This window comes from Callorhinus ursinus, unplaced genomic scaffold (genome assembly GCF_003265705.2).
Source record: "Callorhinus ursinus isolate GAN/ISIS: 27379988/994484 unplaced genomic scaffold, GSC_fseal_2.0 scaffold4, whole genome shotgun sequence".
Taxonomy (NCBI): domain Eukaryota; kingdom Metazoa; phylum Chordata; class Mammalia; order Carnivora; family Otariidae; genus Callorhinus; species Callorhinus ursinus.
Window position 1 is genome coordinate 40,598,838 of NW_027397066.1, and position 22,531 is coordinate 40,621,368.

General features: G+C 41.8%; 1 protein-coding gene across 6 annotated transcripts in view; it reads left to right on the forward strand.

The window, feature by feature from the left end:
- DCUN1D4 (defective in cullin neddylation 1 domain containing 4) overlaps positions 1-22,531 on the forward strand; it is a 76,945-nt gene that overhangs the window by 14,988 nt on the left and 39,426 nt on the right. For all 6 annotated transcript variants that reach the window (XR_012377909.1, XM_073891658.1, XM_025887533.2 and 3 more), the window contains 2 exons: positions 13,508-13,578; positions 13,758-13,797. Coding sequence is in view for 3 of the 6 variants with exons in the window: in XM_073891658.1 (XP_073747759.1) it covers positions 13,508-13,578; positions 13,758-13,797 (111 nt within the window). In the remaining 3 variants the exon portion in view is untranslated. The remainder of the gene's footprint in view (positions 1-13,507; positions 13,579-13,757; positions 13,798-22,531) is intronic.

The window sequence follows — 22,531 nt, forward strand, 5'->3', positions numbered from 1 at the left end:
AGCCTTTTATTACTTGCCTGTATCACTAGTATTCCCAGAGATGGCGTGTCAGCCATTTGTGTTTATGATGGGAATCGTCAGTCTTCAAGGGCCCTGGCTCTTTCTCTGATTGGAACATTCCTACCTTTGCCGGCCAAGCTGCTCAGACACACCCACCCGAGTGTGAATCTGAGGCTGGAGGCAAGTGTTGGAAAGAAGCTCTGAGTGCCTGGAGGCCATTTGGAGAGAATGGGCAGTTGGGGCAGGACAGTGGGGGGCAGCTGCAGGCTGTGGTCCCAGGGGCCAGGCCAGTTCTGGCTGTGTCTGTGTGCTCTGCTGTGTGCCCTTAAGTTGTGTGACTTGGTTTTCTGGATTTCCTAGACGTTCTATGAATTATCCAGTGGCCCTTTAGAAAAAGAAATCACTATCCTGTTATATTAGCTAGTTGGTTTCTGATGCTCAAAACTAAGAATTCTGACAAATTCAACATCCATACCTGTCACTGGTCAGTACGTGGCAGAGGCCCTTGTGGAGAAGACCAGTGATGTGCCCTTCTACCCTGACTGGACTCTGTTCAGGGTCCTAGAGTCCTGGTCTGAGGTTACCCAAAGGACGGAAGAAGCACACAGTCAATGTCCATTGTGGGTGCTCCTTTTGCCAGTGGCCAGGCAGGCTCTGAGCCACACATCAGCCACCCTGCTGGATCTCATTATACAGAGCTCTTCACTGTCTTTTTCTAATCACCTCTTTGCCCTTAAAAAAAAAGAGAGAGAGAGAGAGAGAGACAGGTGTGATGCTCAGGAGCTAATGCCTAGCTTCTAGTGTGTCTTTTTGGATCTAATTTGGGAGTATTAGCATGGAAATATTCTTTGTGCCTTTTTTGGGTAGAATATTTAGTTAAAATTACTGATAGTCTTTATTGCTTTTTAGTATTTATTGAGTATCATACACATAAGATTATCCCTGTTTTAAGTGTCAGCTTGATGATAAATTTTGATAAATATCTATACTGGTATAACCACTACTAAAATTAAGCTATAGAACACTGTCATGACCCCCAAAAGTTCCCATGTGCCCCCTTGCAGTCTGTACTTCTCCACCTCCTACCACAATTTTTGGCTTTTAATATATGTCATCGTAAGCCACCTCCATGTTAGTTGATGATCTGTCATTTTGCTGTTCATGGGGATATTACAGTACTAAGAGGTGTGATAAATCTCCTCCTCTTTTTCCTGAACTATTAAGTACAAAGAAAAACTATCGGTGCTGTATAAATTATAAATCTGATAATGCTTTACCATATGGAACTGTCTAGAGTGAAATGACTTGTTCTTTTGAAGTTTCCCAGTGGATGGCTGTTCTTTATGGCCCAAAGACATAGACTGCTATGATTTCCTCCAGGGATATGATGATGTTTTTTATTTGTTTATTTTTTTTTATTTTTTAAAAAATTTTTTGATGATGTCTTTTAATTGTTGTCTGGGTCAGGTTGGGAGACAGATAATAGTTAAGTGTGGGCCCAGGAGTCAGATTGCCTAGATTCAGATCCTTGCTCTGTTATGTCTTAGCTGTGTGACCGTGGGTAAGTCACTCATCAGCTCCTCTGCGTGCACTCCAGAGTCCTCGCGCATAAGACATACCTACTGCAGAGTATGGAGTTGTTCAGTCAACGGTGTTTATTGAGCATCCTCCATGTACCAGGCCCTGTTCTTCATCTCTTGTGAAGTTCTCAGTCTAGCATAGGGGAGAGAGCCTATACGCAGGTAAATCATATAGTGTGTCGGATGGTTGTAAGTTCTGTAAAGAATAAAGCAAGGGGTGGGGTACACAGCTCTGGAGCAAGGAGGGGAGAGGAGTGGAGGATGTAGTTTTTATTTTTTATTTTTTTAAGATTTTTATTTATTTGACAGAGAGAGACACAGCGGGAGAGGGAACACAAGCAGGGGGAGTGGGAGAGGGGGAAGCAGGCCTCATGCAGAGCAGGGAACCCGATGTGGGGCTCGATCTATCACCATCTGAGCCAAAGGCAGACGCTTAACTACTGAGCCACCCAGGCGCCCCGATGTTGTAGTTTCAATAGCAGGGTCAGGTTTTAAGTTAAGACCTGATGGGAGTGAGGGGCATTCCAGGCAGCGGGAAGATGATGCAGCGGCTCTGAGGGGGAGCAGGCCTGTGATAGGAGTCCCAAAGAGGCTGGTGTGCTTGGAGTGGAGTGGGGAGCTGGGCAGAGAGAAAGAAGTAGGAGGCAAGATCAGAGCGATCCCAAGGACTGAATGAGGAAAAAAACACAGAAGTGCTTGGCTCTCTTCTGTTTTTGTTGCCGATGATTGCTGTGTAATGACTCTGTCCTCATTAGGCTTTAAAAGGAGACCCTTGAGAGGAAGAGAGGTTATCAGAAAGAACCAAATGAGGCCTTCCCTCACTTAGTCATTCACCAAACGTGCGAGGGTTTCTTGTTGCCAGGCATTGCTGTAACCCACGTGACTGGGGGTGGGGGGGGGTGGTTCCCTGTGTCTAAAGAGCTTCCAGTGGGTTTAGTGGTGCAGACGGAGAAGTAATGGACAGCTGAAGTATGCACGATGGCAGCTAGGTTAGTTGGATGCCCAGAGTGCTTTGGAAATGCATGGGAAGTCATAAAAATTAGACTTCATGGAAGGGTTAGCATTTATCATGTGGGTTTCGCTTTTGAAGTTTTCCCCTGTGAAGAACAAGATTTGTGTGTGCCTGGGGGGTGAGGTGGGAGGGTGCTTTGCCAGAGGAGGGGACAGCATGGGTGAAAGTACTGAGAACTGGGGCGGTAGAAAGGGGGTTTGGTAGGCCAGGGTGAAGGGGGATAGGGTGGAGGGTGGGCAGGAGTCCTGTGGTGAAGGGCTGACGAGAGGGACCAGGGAGAGTTTATGAGTAGGAGGGAAAGGAGAGGAGGAAAGCAAGAAGTCAGGAAAGGTGCCGCGCGGGGAGTGAGGAGGAACAAGGGGGGGAGGGGCTGACACGTGTTTGGTGATTATTCTTGGGCTGTTCCAGCTGCTTTGGCTGCATTAATGCATTCAGCCCTCATAACAACCCTCGGAAGCAGGCTGTGTACTGTTATTATCCCCATTTTACAGATGAAGAAGTTGAGGTGTGGAAAGGTTAAGGAATCTTCTCGAGGTCACACAGCTTCTAAGTGGTGAATTGAGATTCTCACTTGGGCATTCTGACTCCAGGGTCTAGGTGCCCCACCACTGCCAGTGGAAATACTACTCAACATTCTGTTTCTGCCTTTGGTTTAATCCTTATGGCAGCCCTGCAGGTATGTTGGAGTTCCCTCTTTTGTCTTTGGCCTATGAATGATGATGGCAGAGCCAGCTGATCAGATCATCTCCATGTTGCTTTTGGTTCTTTTGTTCTTGGAATGGGCCCCAACAGCATCAGGATGTAGGAGGAATTCCTTCTTCCCCATCCTTCCTCTCCCCTCGTTTCTGCCATCTTCCTCTCAATGACAGTAGGCATTTAAAAACCGATTCTAACTGGGGACCTGATCATGGCAAAGAAAAGTATTGCATACCTTTTCTTAACTCACTAATGACAGTCATTTTAGTCTTCTTAGGTCTTAATTTTAAACAGACTTGTGTTAATTACTTCTTAAATACACTTTTTATATTATTTTTAAATATAGGAGATAACCTGACAACATTTCAGAAAAGCTAGAAAACGTAAAACTTACCTTTTAGGGGTGCCTGGGTGGCGCAGTTGGTTAAGCGTCTGGCTCTTGGTTTTGGCTCCGGTGGTGATCTCAGGATTCTGAGATCGAACCCCGCATTGAGCTCTGTGCTCAGCAGGAGTCTGCTTAAGATTTTCTTTCCCTCTCCCTCTGCCACTCTCCCCACTTGGCGTGCTCTCTCTCTCTCTCAAATAAATAAATTAATCTTAACAACCCCCCCCAACAAACCCCTTACCTTTTAGTAGCACTACTGACATGTTTTTGTGTAACATCTTTGAAATTATTCTTTTTTTTCTGTAGAGATTAAGTCTTTTTTCCCTTTAATATCCCTTTCTACAAATGCCATTCCCCAAAATTAGACCACAGATTACTTGTTCTTAATTAAATAGGAAGCTGGAAAGGATAGTTGTACATTCAAGTCCAGGCAACTGTCTGTTGATGTCATACTTTTAAAGACCTGTCACCTTGTCATCCCTTCTACCTTGTTTTTACTTCTTGATCTTCTAGGTTCAGGGTGTCTTAGTCTCTTCTGTGTTCTAATAATAACAGGGAGGAAAGCAATGAACCTTTTTGGGCGTATGGTATGGGCCTACACGGTGCTAAGTGCTTGGTAGGCACCGTTGTTCCATCTTCGCAGTAGCCTTGGGAAGGGGGGCCCACTAGTCCAGCTGTACAGATGAGGACACCGAGGCACAGTGAGGCTGGGTAACAGGCAGGGTCACTCAGCTAGACTGTCACAGAGCTGAGACTAACTCAGGTCTTTCTGATGCCAGAGCATCAGAACTCTTGTAACATTAGTGAGATTAAAGGACGATTTTTACTCTGAACTATCCAGTGGATCTGTGTTCTTCAGTGGGTGAGGTGGGGCAAAGGGAGTGAATCTAGGGCCCCTTGTAGCTTGGCACACTTGGAGTGCAGCCACACGGGGTGTCCTGAAGTGGCCGACTCCTTTGAGATGGCACCAGTAGGCAAAGGCCGGGGAGTGGATGACGGTGCTAGGTGACACGCCGCCTCTCTGGGACGGATGGCTTCTCCTCGCAGCCTCTTTTATGGGTCCTGTGAGAGTCAGAAGGAGAAAGCCAGCAGCGGTATGCGTGGACTGCTTTAATTTGGGATCTCGTGTTCAGTGAAAACGCTGAGTCACCTACGATGACCTGCTTCCCACCGCTTATCGAGGTTCCCCTTCCCGGGCTTCACCTTTTGGCTTTTGTGCCTTGTAAGTGGCGAATATTTATTGATCAGGAGAATGATGTTAATATCTTCCCACTGCTACTTTGTTTCCTCTCATTTTCACCTGGCTTTTCAGTTTTATAATCTTTTCCCTGGATCTTGATCTTTTTTTTTTTTTCACGTGCTGTTGGGGTACCAATGAATGAGTTAGATTCTGGTCTGTTGTGTGCTGAGCTTGTTTCATTAGTGGATTGACTGCCAGCAGGTTGGGGACTGAGTCGAGAGTGGGGCTAGAACTCCCTTCTCTGGCTGCATATTAGAATCATCTGGGCTACTGAGAAATCAGTGACCCCACTCCCATCTGGATGGCGACCCTGGCCTATTTTTTCAAGCTTCCCAGGTGACTCTGATGTGCAGCTGCTGGATTAGTTTTAAGAGGCTTAATTAGCAGGGTTTGGTTTGGACTGTGGGGAAGAGGGCGCTGGGCAGATAGCAGATCATTCCTGCTCATTCTGTGGCATCCCAGCCAGCACCCAGGTAGTGCTTACCTCGTGCCAGGTACTATTCTAAGCCCATCACATCATTGACTCCTTCAGTCCTTGCAGTATCCCTATGAGGCAGGCGCTGTTACCCATTTTATAAAGAAATTCCTATTTCTAGCACAGAAGGGGCATGTCGTATGAAGCTGACCCACAAACCTAGCACACAAACTTAGAGAAATAAAATAAATCTAAAGCTCGTGGGGGGTGGAGGTGCTGCTTTTGATAGGGAGTCAGGAGAGACCTCTCTGATGAGGTGACATTTGAATAGATAGTGAAGTCAGCTGCTAGGCTTTGTGAACACCAGAAGTCATTGACGCAGAGAGCATACTAAATGCAAAGGCCCTGAGGTAGGAGTTCACGTGAGTCTTCAAGGACGAGAGTGACTGGAATGGAGTGAGCAAGGATAATGGAATGAGATGACTTAGGTCAGATCATGTAGGGCCTTGTAAGGACTTGTTGAAGACTTGGGTTTTTTTTTTTTTTTTCTTTTATGCTGCAGTAACAAATCTAAAATCTTGTTGACTGAAATCAAACATTGTTACGTGTTCTTTACAGGTTGGTAGGGGTCTCCTCTTGACTTCATTGGCATTCTCATTCTGTCCGTCTGAAACCCACAGGAAAGAGGGCTCCTGTTTATAGAAGGAAGGAGACAAGGCAAACCTAAAGAATACATTTCAACTACCATACACCCTTGACTTTGACAACAGAATTTTTTTCTTTTTTCTTATCACTGAGTAAAATTGACATTTCAGGAGAATGGGCCATATAACCTGTAGCTCTTAGAGCCTCTAAGCATTCCATATTGAACCCCAGTTTGAGAGCCCGAGCTCTGCTCTGCAAGATCATGTTCTGGTCTGTCCGAGAAACATTCAGGATGAATGCTGATTTTGATGACCTTTAATTTTTGTCTGATTTTTGTTTCACTTCTTTGTCAATAACATGGTCATTCTGCCTCTCCCCTCCTCAAGAGCCTTTACTGCTTTTGTTCATCATTTTCATTGTCATCAAGAAGCATTTATTAAGTACTTATCTGTGCATGGTGCTGCATTAAAACCTTTATACCCGAGAACATTGCTCACTGATGGGCCAACTCGAGTTTAGCTAATAATAAAATATTTTTAGGGACGCTTGGGTGGCTCAGTCGGTTAGGCATCTGACTCTTGGTTTTGACTCAGGTCATGATCTCAAGGTCCTGGGATGGAGCCCCGTGTCAGGCTTGTCCCTCTCCCTCTTCTCCGCCCCCTGCGAGTGTGCATGTGCTCTTTTTCTCTAAGATAAAAAAATCTTTAAAAAAATAATAAAATACTTTTATCGATCGTTAGTGCTCAGAAGAAAGAAGTGTACTTGAAATCAAAATAACATTGGTGGTGTTGGTGGTATCTTCTTTGCACATCTCTTCCCTTTAAATAAAGATGGTAGGGACGCCTGGGTAGTGCAGTTGATTGAGTGACTCTTGCTTTCGGCTGAGGTCATGATCTCAGGGTCCTGGGATCAAGCCTCCTGCGGAGCTCAGTGTGGAGTCTGCTCAAGTTTCTCTCTCCATTTCCTTCCTCCCCCGCCCTGCCCTAAAGTAAATAAATAAATAAATCTTAAAAAAAAGGTCGGTAGGTTGTTTTAGATTTAGCCAGTTTTAGTAACTTTTAAGAAAATGTTACTCTAAGTTTGTTGATTTTTAACAACTTTGAGTGGGAAAGGGTGTTGCTTTTTTCCTTTTATGGAGCGTGAAGATCCGTTTTTGCTCTGATTAGAAATAAGCTAGAATGGAGGAATGGGCTTTGGATTGGGAATTAGAGGGTGTGAATCGTTCCCAGCTTGGCCACAGCCAGCTGTGTGATCCTGCCTGAGCCAGGAAAGGGAGAATTGGACAAATGGACATGAAACGTTGAACTCCTCTGTGTCGTCTCCTGAATGGCAGTCATAGTGGCTTTTCCTTATAGGGTAATCACATTTTATATAGAGGTTAGTTCTAAGTCCATATGTAAGGTCAGAATCACCTGTATTAAAAATATCCCTTGGGGATACTTTGGGAAGGTGCCCCACTGGAGGTTGCCTCAGATGAGTCCGGCACAGACGGTCCTTCCCTCCAGCCCTGGAACAGATCTCTGGCTCTTCAGTGGGGCACCAGTTGAAGCAGCTGGCTTGCATTTAGGGACCATGTTTTATGGAAAATACATTTTTAAATAGTAGACCCATCCAGTGTTGTGAGATGCACAAAATGTGATTGGCGTGGGGAAACAGACTCACCAAGTGGCTGTCGGATTTGTGGCTCATTCAGTAGAATGGAGGGCCGTTACGGGACAGCTGAAATTTCTTTTGTTTTCTCTTCCTCCTTTCCTTTTTTTTTTTTGGCCAAGTGTATCAGGTTGAATTTGGGTGAGTTAAATGTGGATATTGTGCAGCCCCACTGTACTCAGCATTGCTCCCCTCCACTGGTACTGCCCCTGTCTCACACCAGGCCCTACTCCTTCCTCGCTTCAGTCACTTCGGTAGTCTTCATGAGAGGCCATTCTGAAGCCAGACCACCCCGATCCGTGGCACACATTTGCTGCTGAGTGATCCTTCTAAAAAAATTCCCAATTTAAACACTGTGCAGCACCTGGACTCACAGCAGTACTCCTCAAAGTTCTCCACCAACATTCTGCTATGGCAGAGGTTCAGTGACTTAAGTACTCACAGGATCCCGGCAGCATAACTCTGTATGGTGAAGCCGCTGTGAAGTGCCATACTCGTGTTTTTGTGTTCGTATAACACTGTTTCAGGTGAATTACTATTGAGTAGAATTGATGCTGCTTGAATGTGCCACGTTTGTTTGATTTGCATACCCCCGAGTGGCCCAGTTGGAGATACAAGTCATTAAGAGATTAAACTGGTAAGCAGGGTTCACAGATTCTTTATGTTCTGACCTTGGCCTTCCTTACGAGTTTCCTCTTTTACCATGCTACTTCTCACATTTGAAGATCTAATGGTGTGGATGCATTTGAAATGCCCTGAACATACTGAAATTAAGGTTTGGTGCCTTTGATCTGCATTCATTCATCAAGTATTTATTGAGTGCCTATTAGGTGCCAGGTATCCTATTAGGTACTAGGGATACAGTAGTGGACAAGACCAAGTCCTGGCTTCCATGAAGCTTACACTTTAATGGGAGAAGAAGATGACAAATCTGTGATACAAAGAAAAGAAAAAGGAAAGGAAAGCATGGGAAAGTGATAAAGATCAAAGAAGGGGTCCTATTTGTTGGTCTGGTGAGGTTGTGTAAGAAGGCACCTGGTGAAATGTGAGAGCAAACCATGTTATTATCAGAGAGAAGGCAGCTCAAGGCAAAGCATGTGTAAAGGCCCTGAGGTAGGAGTGTGCTTGGAATATTCACAGAACAGCAGGAAGCTCACTGTGGCTGAGGAGAATAAGCCAGAGGAGGATGGGTAGGAGATGAGATTGGAGAGATGGGTGGAGGCAGAGAGCATGCAGGGCCCTGAACCCCAGATAAGGGATTTTCTTTTGCCTTGAATGCCTTCCCCTTCCATCTGTAACTTTTGGGTGAGGTTGGAATTAACTTTAATCTGTTCCACATGCTAGCTAGATGCCCCTCTATTTACTGAATGATTCGCTCTTCCTCATTGATATGAAATGCCATTTTATCATATATTAATTACATGTCTGTTTACACAGATGTACATGTTGATCAACACTCTTCCATTGGCTTATCTTCTTGCATATGTACCATTCTCTTGTAATTATTGTACCTTTATACCAAGCATTGGCAAATTATGGCCCCACGGGCCAAATTCGGCCTACTACTTAGACTTTATAAATAAAGTTTTATTGGAACACAGCTACCCTCATTTGTTTATGTATTGTTTATGGCCACTTTGAGCTCTAATGGCACCAGTAGTTGCAGAAGCGATGGCATGGCCCACAAAGCTAAAAATGTTTACGATCTGGCCCTCTACAAAGAATTTACCAACCTCTGCTTTATATTATGTATTGCTATCTGATAGGGCACGTTTTTCCTCGTTCTTCTTTTTCAACAATTTCTTGGCAAGGCCAACATGTTTGTTCTTTCAGATGAACTTTAGAATCAATCTGCCTGACTCCCTTCCTTTTCTCCACCTCTTTCGGGGTGGAGATCTGAGAGGCAGGAAGAATAGGAATTTGATTGCATTTAATTTGTAGTTTAGTGCAAAGGGGAGGTGATTGCTTTACAATACTGAGTCTTTCCATTCCAGCGGTGTAATATCTCTGGTATCTCTACATTTACGTCTTTCAGTAAACTTTTATTGTTTTTTCATTTGTATGTTACATATTTGTTTATTCCTGTATGTATTATTGCTTTTTGTTGCTATTACAATTGAGATCATCTCGCAGCTGTATTTTACAAGTGACTATGGTATGAGGGAAAGGATTTGATTTTTAAGAGTTTAAATTGTTTCTGACCTTCTTCTGGAAATAAACTCCTATTAGGACTGTTAATTTTTTTTAAATTTGATTCTTTTGGTTGATGGTCATTGTCTGTACTTATATAATTGTTTTGTTCCTAATGTTTATGTCTGTTTATATTGTGGAACTCTACACCTAGGGTAGTTTGGGGACATGGACTTTGGCCCCCCCACCCCGTCATTCATTTTTTTTTTTTTATCATATGTAGGTCACAGCAAACGATAATTACAAAACAACAAACAAAAACCCAGGAAACTTTATGCCCAGTCAACGTTTGTTGATCGTTTTAAGAATACCCAGAAGATTATTTAGGCATGCTGTTTATTAAGCGGGCTATGCCTCTTTGCAGAGCCAGTTTTTGCTTTTAATACAGGATAATAGGGTTTGCATGTCACACAGGAGAGTGAAACCCAGTCAGTGGTTTACTGTGGAGTCATTTGATCATGGAATAAAGGTGACTTAACCTAGCATTTATTCTTTGGAATTGAAATATGAGCAGAAGGAAATTTTATGAATCAGTTAGTGCTTTCCTAAATATGTTCTCTGTAAGGCATTTGATCTTTACCCTTAGCATCTATTCCTTAAGGATGTGAAATCTATTTTAGATTTCAAGATCTGTTACTTGCCCTGAGCACTAAACAGATGAACCATAAATTCAATATATGTTAACCTTTGTGGATTTATCTTTTAAGGCCATTTTTTTCTTTTTTTCTCTGAATTTGTCTCTCCTTAGCTGCTTCTTACCTTGGCGAAGCTAAAGAGAAATTATTCGCGTTGCTGGTTTCTTTTTCCTTTTGGTGAAGAAATGATGAGATGGTGATGATAGTGGATGTGGAAATGGAGAATTCCTGACTTTATTGTGTGATTTGCGAAATAAACCTTGTTATCCGTGTTGCCTGTGAAGTGAAAGTTCATATGTAGAACCTGGTCTTAGATGCTCTTGTCTTTTTTTTCTACTATGTTGAGATTATCTTTGACCGTCATCGTGAACATCGGTTGGTGGTATTTGAATATAGAAATGCCATCATAGGCTGTAAAGACGTATCAGGCCACATGCCTCAATCACAGAAGGAGCCCCAACTTCAGAGTTTTTGTTTTGGGGCTTGACTTGGACCTATGGAAATTAGAGACCATTTTAGATGGAAGTGTGATAATGGAAAATAATATAAGCGAATGTAGTGATAATTGGTCTCTTTTATTGGACACTTAAATTGGACCAGGCATTATAATGGATGTCTGCCACATCTAGGAATTGTAATCTCATTTTATAGATGAGAACATTGAGATTTAGGTTAAATAACTGGTAGACCTGAGATTCAAATCAGCTTTCAGTCTCCACAGAGAGGTTGTAAATTGAAGTGGCATTTTGGCTGTGATTTTTGTACAGAACTGTGTGTGTGTGTGTGTGTGTGTGTGTGTAGAAGGATTTAGAAATTGTAATTCATGTAGATTCTTTTTTTAGGGGGGGGGCAGAGGGAGAGGGTGAGAGAGAATCTTAAGCAGGTTTCACACTCAGCCTGATGCCAGGCTTGATCTCATAACCCTGAGACCATGACCTGAGTTGAAATCAAAATCAAATGCTTAACCAACTGAGCCACCCAGGCGCCCCTCATTTAGATTCTTTTATGTGAATTTTGACAGTTGAATTAACATCAGAGTGGTGAAAAAGTGTACCATGGTTGGGGGGGGCATCTGGAAACCTCCGTGCTTGAATAATCTTTATGCGGCCTCAGTGAAGAGAGAATCTGGATCGTTAAATTTTTTCAGTTTTTTTTGGGGGGGAGACCCAGGAGTTTATTTCAGGATTTAATTTAGAGATGACGATGGAATGTATCATTTGTCTTCTAATTTTGAAATTGAGAGAGTATGAAAAGGGGAGGTTATGGTGTGGTGGTAAATGTGGGTCACGGGGGCTGCGTGTGTTCAAGCTTCCCCAAAGCGTCTTGTGGATCAGGAGAGTACTGTTGCGCCTAGCTTTAGAGACCCCATCAATGTTTATTAAATAGACACGTAAGTAAGTAAACGCACACACATATGTACACATACTCCAAATTCTTTCCTAAACCTTCTCAGTGCAACTGCACTAATTAAGATGGAAAATCAGGATTCTGGGCCACATTATGTCATCATTTATTTACCTTAAGTATGGCTAAACCATTCAGATGCTAAACAAGTAACACTTGTCTCTAGTCAAAGCCCATTTAGAGTCTGAGGCCCTGCTCTGGTTGTCTCTCAGCCAAAAAATCTGGTTAGTTGGGCAGTTCTCAGTGGCTGTGAGCGGAGCGTCTGACCATGGCTGCCACCAGGTGGGTCGGAGCCGTACACGTGTGTGTGTGTGTGTGTGTGTGCGCGCGTGCGTGCGCGTGTGCGCGCGAGTGTGGCCTGCTGCCCCTGACAGTGACCTGTGAATGCCAGAGGCTCTGCTGCCTGCCAGCCCAGAACTGGATTCCTGGCACAATTTCGAAAAGAAAGTAAAGCTTTCTAAATACTGGCAGGGCAGTCAGCTTGCTTTCCAGACTCAGAGCGGCAGCCGAGAGTCCAGCCCAGCACAACTTGTACTGTAGTATCTGCTCTTTGGTCTCTTTGCACCTAATACATGTCCCAAGGAAACTATTCCAGTGAAAGGGGATTTTTTTCCTCTTTTATCAGAATGGCCTAACGTGGGGGAGTTACAGTATCTTTTCAAGTTTACTTTCAAACTAACCTTTGTGATGGTAAAGGAACTAGTGTAAATCTTGATATTTTGTGAAAATACTTTGATGTTTATTCAAATATAAAATTATTTATAGAATTTTAACTTAAATTTATGTAGCCTAATACGTATGCAAGCCATAAGAAACATTTGAAATTAGAGATTCAAAAGCCTAACAGTTGAAAGTTTTTATGTTGTGTGGGATTCCAAGATGTATGTATGATTTAGCGGGTAATCCTGAAATTATTAGAGATGATGGGGGATAACGTTCTTTGATTTGGACAGATTTATGAGCATGATTTCTGCTTCTGTGTTCCAGGGTTTGTGGCATTTTTTAATATTGCAACGCAAGTAATTATAGGCTCCATCACTGGGCTCTGGGCTCATGGACTCAGCTTGCAGTGTAGTCCTTTGATTTGTCTGCTTGATGGGAGGGGAGGGACTTAGGTTCCATTTTTGCTCTCTTTTTGTATAAGAGCCAACAAAATAAATATATTACAAGAAATGCCAAATGGTTGAGATGCTTTTCTATTCTTTCCTTGCCAGGAGCTTGATTTGATACTGTATTAGTAATTCTGGGGAAGGGAAAGAGAAAGAGAAAGTGAACATGTTTCTTTTGAGATCTTTCTTCTATTTGTGTGACTTGTTTAATTTGCTAACATTATTGACATTTTTCTCTTACGTTCAGGTTCATTGCTGGTAGGATTTTACAACTACTGAGGGATTTTTATTTTACCTTACAGTTCACATGAAAATTTCATGAACTTAAACATTCGGTTGGGAATTTAACTTTATAGCCAGACTTCATTTCTAAGAGATAGGTCAGTAGTTGCATGTTGTATTTTACTTAATAAGTATCAAATTAATGGAGAATACTATTCAGTGGTATCAAAACATTTGTTTTTCTTCACTTCCGAGTTTTCTCCTTTTACACTGTTTTGGCAGCCTGGGAAATAAGTGACACTGAATTTTCTTTTTCTTTTAAAGACTTCCAACTGAACTCTCATCTCTCAACACTGGCAAATATTCATAAGATCTACCACACCCTTAATAAGCTAGTAAGTCAACCTTTTAAAGATGAAACTACCAGCTGTTTAAAGTAGTTGTTTTAAGTGTATTTGGTAAAAATTTAGATTACAGATATTAAGATATCAGCTGTTTATGAAAATGTTTGTGAATTTTCAAACTTGCTGTATGGTGTGTGATTTCTTGGTAATAATGAACATATTTCTTGCAGAATCTAACAGAAGACGTTGGCCAAGACGATCACCCAACAGGTATCTGTAAATGCTTGCACTACTTAAATTTAAATAAACTTTGTAATATAAAGTTATAAAAGAGAAATACTAGCTGAGAATGATCTGTGTTGTAATACACTAACAAGTTGTTACTTGGTTGAGGGTGTTTTTCAGGGTGTATGAAGGAAGCCGTGTTCTAGCTCCTTCCCAGTGTCCTATCTCTGTTGGTGGGCCTCTGGTTTATGTCAGAGTACTTCAGTCCCTTTAAAGGGGCTGGGACCTCCCTAGTGGTTTCACGGTACCGTTTCTTTACTGAAGTATTTTAGTTCATACTAAAAACTTACTACAGTAATGCAGTTTGAAGAGTACTCCACAAATGCTTGTTGAGTTGAGATGAAAAATAATTTGATAGATGGGTGGGGTGTTAGATGTATGTGTTGTATAAGTCTTGAGGATTTATGAATTGGAAAATTGAAACAATTATTATAAACAGTTCTCTAGTCCTGTGGTTCTTAAACTTTAGCTAGCTTGTAATCCTCTAGGGAGGGCTTGTTAAAACAGATTGCTAGTCTCCACCCCCAGAGTTTCTGATTCTGTAGACTTGGGCTGGGGCCCCAGAGTTTGCATTTCTCACAAGCTCTCAGATGATGCTGATGCAGCTGGTCAGGCGATCACACTTTGAGAACCACTTCTCTAAACTGTTGATAATCCCAAAGTTCAGAAACTTTTACTTGATCTGTGGTTACTATATCTCCCAGCAAAAATTATTAAAATACAAAGTTTTTTGAAACTTACCACAGTAATATGGGAACACATGCTTGTTGGTGAATTTTGAATAGTACAAAAGTGAACGGAGTACAAAGTGGCAGTCCTCTTTATTCGTCTCCCAATCTAGCCTTCCCCCAGGACGCTGTGTAATGTTTATTCTTTCAGACATTTTTATGCATGCATATACTTTTATAGTACTTTTAAAAATTTAGCATCTGTAAGATCATAATGTACATATTATACAGCATCTGTCCTTTTCTCATTGAATGGTATATCTTGGAGGTTTGGGGGTTTAGAACTCTCCCACCTTCTCCAGATTGGTTCACAATCAATTGAAAATTAGACACAAGATGGAGATTGAAGTAACAGTTTGTTGGAAAACACAGCTTGGATGTATAGATAGAATGCAGAGGCTTTTCTGTATTTCATCTGAATTAGCCTGGCGCGCAGTCGCCACCACAACTAGGTAAGCACAGGCCAGCACGCCTCCTGTCCCCCCTCCAACCCACCCGTTAGGACCGCAGAGGAGTCTGAGCTTCTGCTCCTAGGCCAATCTGAAAGGGAGTCAGAAGGGGCCGGGCTGGGCCCTTCTCAGCTCTTTCTCCCTGGACCACTAATGAGATCAGACACTCCTTCCAGGACAAGGAGTGAGAGAAGTGGAGGGGTGGGGGATGTCAAGGCAGAGTCTGTGCCAGGAGTGTTCTAGAAGGCGAGGCCACAGAGGCTCCCTTCCCCCGATCTTTCTGTGTCAGTAAATCAACTCAAGGGCAATCAAAAGCAATTTGCTTAATACATTTTGAAAACAATGTATGCACATGGCTTTAAAAGAAATACAGAAAATGTAAAAAATAAAAAATGAAAGTTTCTGTTCCGTTTTATTACCCCCAGCTTTCATCCCCCACTAGTACTCCACATTTGACTCTCCAGAGGTAACTCTTAAATTCTTATGTTTGCTTCCTTAATGAGGATGATATTTCCCCCCCAAAACAGTATATATTTGTGTGTGCCTCTTGTGTTTGTCACTCAGTATATCTTGATCTTTTTATAGTAGCACATTTATTAAAGCATCTGCTTTATATTTTTTGTCTCTGTATTTTTAAAGTTCATGGATATATCATAATGTGCTTCTGCAGTCTCCTGTTGATAGACATTTAAGTCTGTTTGACTCTGCTGCTACCAGTAATGCTGAAATAAAATTTTCGGGGCCAGTTTTAATAGTCAGAAGTAAAGCACATTTCTCTCCAATTCTGAGCCAATATGTTGGTGGGCTCTGAGGATTTTTGAAACTTAAGAGTTAGTGCAGTTTTGATTTAAAACTGAATTTTGTGTTGGCACAGCCTTGAGGTTGTCTCTTCTTTAGCTGAGGTAATAAAACCTCTTGAGTTCTGAATCTTGTACATTATGTAGTTAACTTTGAACTTTAGATTTAAATGAATATTGTTACTATAGTAATTTTATGTCTAAATATTTAACCCAAATGTGGCAATTTAATAACTGGAAGCTGTAATTAAGAAAATGAAAGTGGAAAGTGTATTTGGCCTCATGCCTCCTCTCTCACCCTTGGGGACAGTGGACATGTGTGATGTTTGGTATGTAACGTGCTGGTGCAATGCCTGGTACCTCATACATGCCTGTCAGTGTCAATTAGCATTAGTAATTTCTTAGAACAGTCCATTTCATTAACATTTCCCCATTTGGTTGTAGCATCACTTGTGATTACCATACCTGACAGAGTATGCTTTAAAAATTAAACAACATAAAATCTGTTATGTTTGGAAATCTGAGAACATTAATCACCATAATGCTGCTTTGAATCTTTTGAAGCCCAACGGTAGTCTCAGCAACATCTGTAAGAAACTGTATGTGGAAGAGCCAAACCTAAGTGCAAGAGAGGCTACTGTGTCCCTTCTAACACTTTTCTTTGGTGCTTTCAGTCTTCCTCCCACCAAGAAAAGAAAAAGAGAGAGAGACAGAGTTAATCTTGGACAAGTAGCCCCAAATCCAAATTATAGGGAATGAATAAAAAAAGTCAAAGGGAGAGGACAAAAAACAATGAGTAAGAAAAAGATGATAGATGTCAGAAGTCAGTATTTAGAGAGAAAGGAACGGAAAAATTTTTTTGTCTTAAATAGTAGGATAAAAATTTCACATTTAGATACTAATAGTTTCACTCAAACAAGCAAGTAGTTCAATGATCTGTTCAAGGAAATGAAAGAAAATATTAGGTACTGGAAAGGTGCTTTGAAATGTGATCTGTTTATCAACCCGAAATCACTATGTCTTTGTGACATTGTTCAGTGAATAGTGAGCTGAAACAGCTATATAAAAAGTACTGAAGTGACAGAATGAGCCATGTAAAATGTTATTAAGTGAAACAAGGGTATGTTACAACAAACTCAGTAAAATGAAAAATCAGACAGTGAGATTTTTGTATTAGAACATGCACTTGGGTGCCTGGGCGGCTCAGTCGTTAAGCGTCTGCCTTCAGCTCAGGTCATGATCCCAGGGTCCTGGGATCGAGCCCCGCATCGGGCTCCCTGCTCAGGGGAGAGCCTGCTTCTCCCTCTCCCACTCTCTCTGCTTGTGTTCCCTCTCTCGCTGTGTCTCTCTCTCTGTCAAATAAATAAATAAAATCTTAAAAAAAGAACATGCACTTACACTAAGTTAGGAAAGGTCAGACAGATTCTCTAATTTTATGGACCTCTTGAGGCCCCAAAACAAAAAGATTAAAAAAGAAAAGGCAGTGGAGCATCTTAGATACTTAGATACTGTTTATTAAGAATAACAGGTTTAGTTAAATTATCATCAAAACAACAAGCTGGATAGTCATTTAAAGGGCCTTTGGTCTGATCCCAACTCAAGTTGCTCTTTGAAATAGATTTTGTGGGAACAAATATTAAATAAGCTGAAAGATGTTGGCAGTATTTCTAATTGTTTAATGTGGGAAGACTTCATTGACTACCTGATTTATTTGAAAATATAGGCAGCGAATAGAATACTTCATTTGTTCTCTTTAGCATCTTAGATCACTTTAGATCCACTTTAGTGATCCGAAGTTCTTTTAACACTAAATCAAAAAGAAATGAACCTGAACTCAAGTTATAACCCTTGGGTAAAAAAATATAGCAATTTTTATTGCCTTCTTAAGGACTATATATAAATACACACACACACACACACACACACACACACACACACACCCCACACCCACACCCACCCCCAGCATCAGGGTAGATTTCAGACCGATTGTCCATCTACTATAGAAATATTGAGACCGAACACCAGAACATCAAGATAATATTAAGGGGTGTGAGTTATAGTTTGGGATTGCTAGTTGGGATTCTTCTCCTCCTCTTCCTCTTTATTATTATTATCAAAAGGTTTTTCTTCTTTCATATGTATCTGCCAAATATTTCTCATGATGTAAGATGAATCTTTAAAATCTTTTTCATCACTGCTTTTTCTTGGGTGATTGGTAAAGAATGAAAACTTGCAGCTCTCTGATCATTTCACATGAATTTGGGGTTTCCTAAAGTTCATCTATTGGAAGTTGCTTTTCTTTCTTAAGTAATTATTGACCTAGGAACTTTCCGGTGCTCAACTTTATCGGCCAATTTTCTCATCTGTAGAATTGGGACGGTAGTTAATACCTCTCAGATTTGTGAGGATAACTTTGGAAGTGCTTCAGCATTATACTTTATAAACTATCAGCCTTAACATTTTGCCTTGATCTGTAATGTCAGATTGATTGTACTTAGGTAGATACTTTTAGGGGGTTAAAATAGTCCATTCTTTGAAGTAGATAACGTTTCATAACATTTTCATAAGTTTTATTAGTTTAAAGATAAAGTTTAGTTGAAGTAGATTAATTGATATAAATTCTGAGTCACTAAAACCTAAATTTAATGATACAAATAAATACAAATTTGTAAAACATTCATTTAAATGAGTGTAATTTTTATTATAAAAAGACATCACAGAGTTATTTTAACAAGCAAACAGTCTCAAATATTTTTGTTTAAAAAAATCCTACTTTCCAGGAGACTTAAAGTCGAGTGCTTATTTTACTGACAAACAGGAAAAAAAATCTGAAATGAAATACTATCTATTCATTGGTATTTTAAATATCTGGAAAGGTACTAAGGAAATGTATTGACTTTTTAGGTAGAATTTGATTTACACATGTTTTAGGAACACATTTATTTCACAAATATTTATTGAGACTGTTCTGTAGGATTCTCAGTAATGTATGTATCTTATTATTATTGTACTAAGATGCTCTATTAATTGCTGTGTATGCACAGGTGAACCAAGTGGGGCCTTGCAAACCAATGTGTACTTTTGCACATGCACTTAAAAACCCTAGTTGTTGCTCTTGCTCAGGTAGGATCCCTGGAGCTATGTTGGGGAGAAGGGGAATGGGTTTGGGGCACACAAGCCTTGGATTGTGTGCTCTCTGTGTATTTTGCTGATTTGGTTCATGTTGGCAAAGTATTATAAGTAACCTTGTTTTCCTCAGCATTAAAAAATTGCTTTTCATGTAGCCTGAAACTTTTCACTGTCATTATGGGTTCTAGGGTTCTACCTCTGGAGCTGTACTGTGTAGTCCTTTGTATCTTCACTGGGGGCTGAGTTTGACACATCTTTCCTCTGAGGCGGGGTGAAAGGGTCAGTAAGCCCATGAGTGCCTGAAGTCCAGTGGGCACCGGGAAGGTGAGCAGACACCATTTCCTTGTGAAAGGTGGCCCCATCATAGCCACCTGCTTATGCCGACCATCAGAGTAGAGAGATCTAAGCAAAAGCCATGGTTCTTAGCTAGAAGATAAAATGTTTATTTTTATTTATTTATTTATTTATTTTTTACAGATTTTATTTATTTATTTGACAGAGAGAGACACAGCGAGAAGGGAACACAAGCAGGGGGAGTGGGAGAGGGAGAAGCAGACCTCCCGCCGAGCAGGGAGCCCGATGTGGGGCTTGATCCCAGGACCCTGAGATCATGACCTGAGCTGAAGGCAGACGCTTAACGGCTGAGCCACCCAGGCGCCCCTAGAAGATAAAAATTTTAAATAAATAAAAGAGTAAAATGCCAAATTGGGGCTCAAATAATGAGTGCATTTTACACAAACACAAGAAAAAGTGATTTGTGAAACTTTTCATAGAAAACATTCATCAATAAGGAAGAGAATAAGAGAAAGTTGAAAAAGTTAACTTACAATGTTTATATGTTTACCAAAAATGTGATACTCTTGATAACTAGGACTCAGTGAAAGCTAGACATTATACCAGTTTGTCTATGAGGAAGCAGATAGGAGAGAAGCTAGTGGATTAACCTATATTGGTGAAGACATTATTTTAAACAGTGTGCATTGTTCCATGGGCTGAGGCACTATAGTGCATTTTCTTCCATGTTCTGTAGATACTGGTGTAAGAGAGAGGTTATTGCCATGTGAGATGCTCAGAACCAAGCCATGACCAGTACTGGAAGGAAATGACTTTTTTTTTTTTTTTTTTAAGAGAGGGAGAGTGAGCAGGGTAGAAGGGGGCAGGGAGGGACACAGGGAGAGGGAGAGAGGGAATCTTCAGCAGGCTCCATGCCCAGCGCGGAGCCCAATGCGGGGCTCTCTCTCACAACCCTCAGGTCATGACCTGAACTGAAATCAAGAGTCTGATGCTTAACCAACTGTGTCATCCAGGTACCCTGACTTTTCTTTATACATAGACATCCAAGGAGGGGAAAGTGAGCTTTGACGTTTAAGACAGACCACTCTTCCTTCCTTCCTTCCTTTCTTTTTTTAAATTATAGTTGACATACAATGTTGTATTAGTTTCAGGTGTACAACATACTGATTTGACAATTCTGTACGTTACACGTTACACGGTGCTCACCAGGGTAAGTGTAGTTACCATCTCTCTTCATACAAAGTTATTACAATATTATCAACTGTGTTCTCTATGCTGTACTTTGTTTGCATCCCTGTGACTTATTTATAAGTGGAAGTTTGTACCTCTTGATCTCATCACCTATATAGCCCATCCCCCTGGCCCACCTCCCCTCTGGCAGCCACCAGTTTGTTCTTTGTATTTATGAGTCTGTTTCTGTTTGTTTTTCTCATTTGTTTTGTTTTTTAGATTCTACATATGTAAGTGAAATCATATGGTATTTGTCTTTTTCTGAAATACTGTCTAGGTCATCCATGTTGTTGCAAATGGCAAGACTTCATTATTTTTTTATGGCTGAATAATATTCCATTGTGTGTGTGTGTGCGATGGACACTTAAGTTCTTTCCATATCTGGGCCGTTGTAAATAATGCTGCAACAAACATAGGAGTCCATATATTCTTTTCAAGTTAGTGGGGGTTTTTTCCCTTGGGTATAGACCCAGCAGTGGAATTGCTGGATCACAGGGTATTTCTATTTTCAGTTTTTTGAGGGGCCTCCATATTGTTTTCCAGAGTAGCTGCACCGGCTTGCCTTCACCAACAGTGCACGAGGGTTCCCTTAGCTCCATCTCCTCGCCACCACTTGCTATTTCTTGGACACACTGTTATTTCTGAGCAGTGTGGCAAGCTTTCCAGCTAGGCAGGACAGACTTTTACATTCTGCAACCCCCACCCCAAAGCATTCATGGACAAGAATAAATCTTTTTTTTTCTTCAAAAGCTTGGGTCACTGTGAAATTCTTTGGCCCTTTTTGTGTGCTTTAGTGTTGTTTATAAACAGGACCATTTTATAGGGAAGATGGGGTGTGTGTGGTGGTGGGCAGCACTTTCTCCACCTTTCTCTTCCAGTTACTGCTGCTATTGTGGGGGAGAGAGATATGGTGTGCCTTGTGTCTCCAAAAAACTCTCTGCTTCCATCCTTGGAAGGACAGGATCTGGTAGGGACCTGGAGAAGGGTGGCCAAGGGTTGTCTTTTTAGCCCTGTTTGGGGTCTGCTTATGTGCTATAGGAGGAGACAGGATCCTCGCGCTCATGCATCGTTCAGTACCTGGCCCTGGGCAGCCGCCTCAGAGTAGGTTTCTAGAAAGAGCTGTCCACGTGCACTATGTTGGCTCCCTCACCCACATCCCTCTGCAGCCCGTTGCAGCCTGGCCTCCACCCTCGCCGCACCCCTGCTGCGGGCCTTCATTGCTCAGTCTGGTGGGTGCCTTTGCTCCTTCCCTGAGCTGACCTCGCGGTGCACTTGACCACACCTCCAAACGCTCTCTTCTCCTTTGGCTTGTAGGACATGACACTCCTGGTTTTTCTCCCTGCCCAGCTCTTTCTCAGCCCTTTTTACTCATCCACCCTCGCCCGGGGCTCTGCCTGAGTTCTCTGCTTCTCAATCTCTGCCTTGACGGCCTCAGGCGACAGTAAATAGTATCTGAGCGCTGGGGCTTTGCTGCCGAGCTGCTTGGCTTCCATCATCCACTTCATCTACTGCTTTCTGGCTGTTACTTAATCTCTCTTCTTCAGTTTCTTCATCTGTAAAAATGGGGATGCTAGCAATAACCTACAGCGCAGGGTCACTGGGAGCACTCGGAGTGCTGAGGTCCAGCCTGAGCACTGTCTGCATACCTCCATTCCAGCAGTTAGAACGTGTTTCTATTTATACCCCCAGCATCTATCTACACACAGTGCTTGGCACCTAAGCACTGATGGAGTAGTCGTTTTTCTTCATAAAAATCCTGAGAGGGAGGTATCACAGTTCTTACTCTTTAAAAGATGAACCGGAATAGGTCAGCGATTGACCAAGCCACATAGTTAGGTGAAGAGCTAAAAATTATTCATCGGATGCAGATCATTTAAACACCAGCACCCTTAAGCTCTCTCTTGTCCTCTGACTCAGGGCCTTCTACCAAGGGACTAGTGGAAGGAGGAGAGACATGGGGGTCCAGAATTCACCCCTAAACACTTTTGGGACCTTGGAAAATCACTTGGATGTCCGAGCTTTGGTTTTTCCCATCTGTCAAGCAGAGATCATGATCTCTGCCCTGCCTGACATTCGGGGTTATTATGGGACC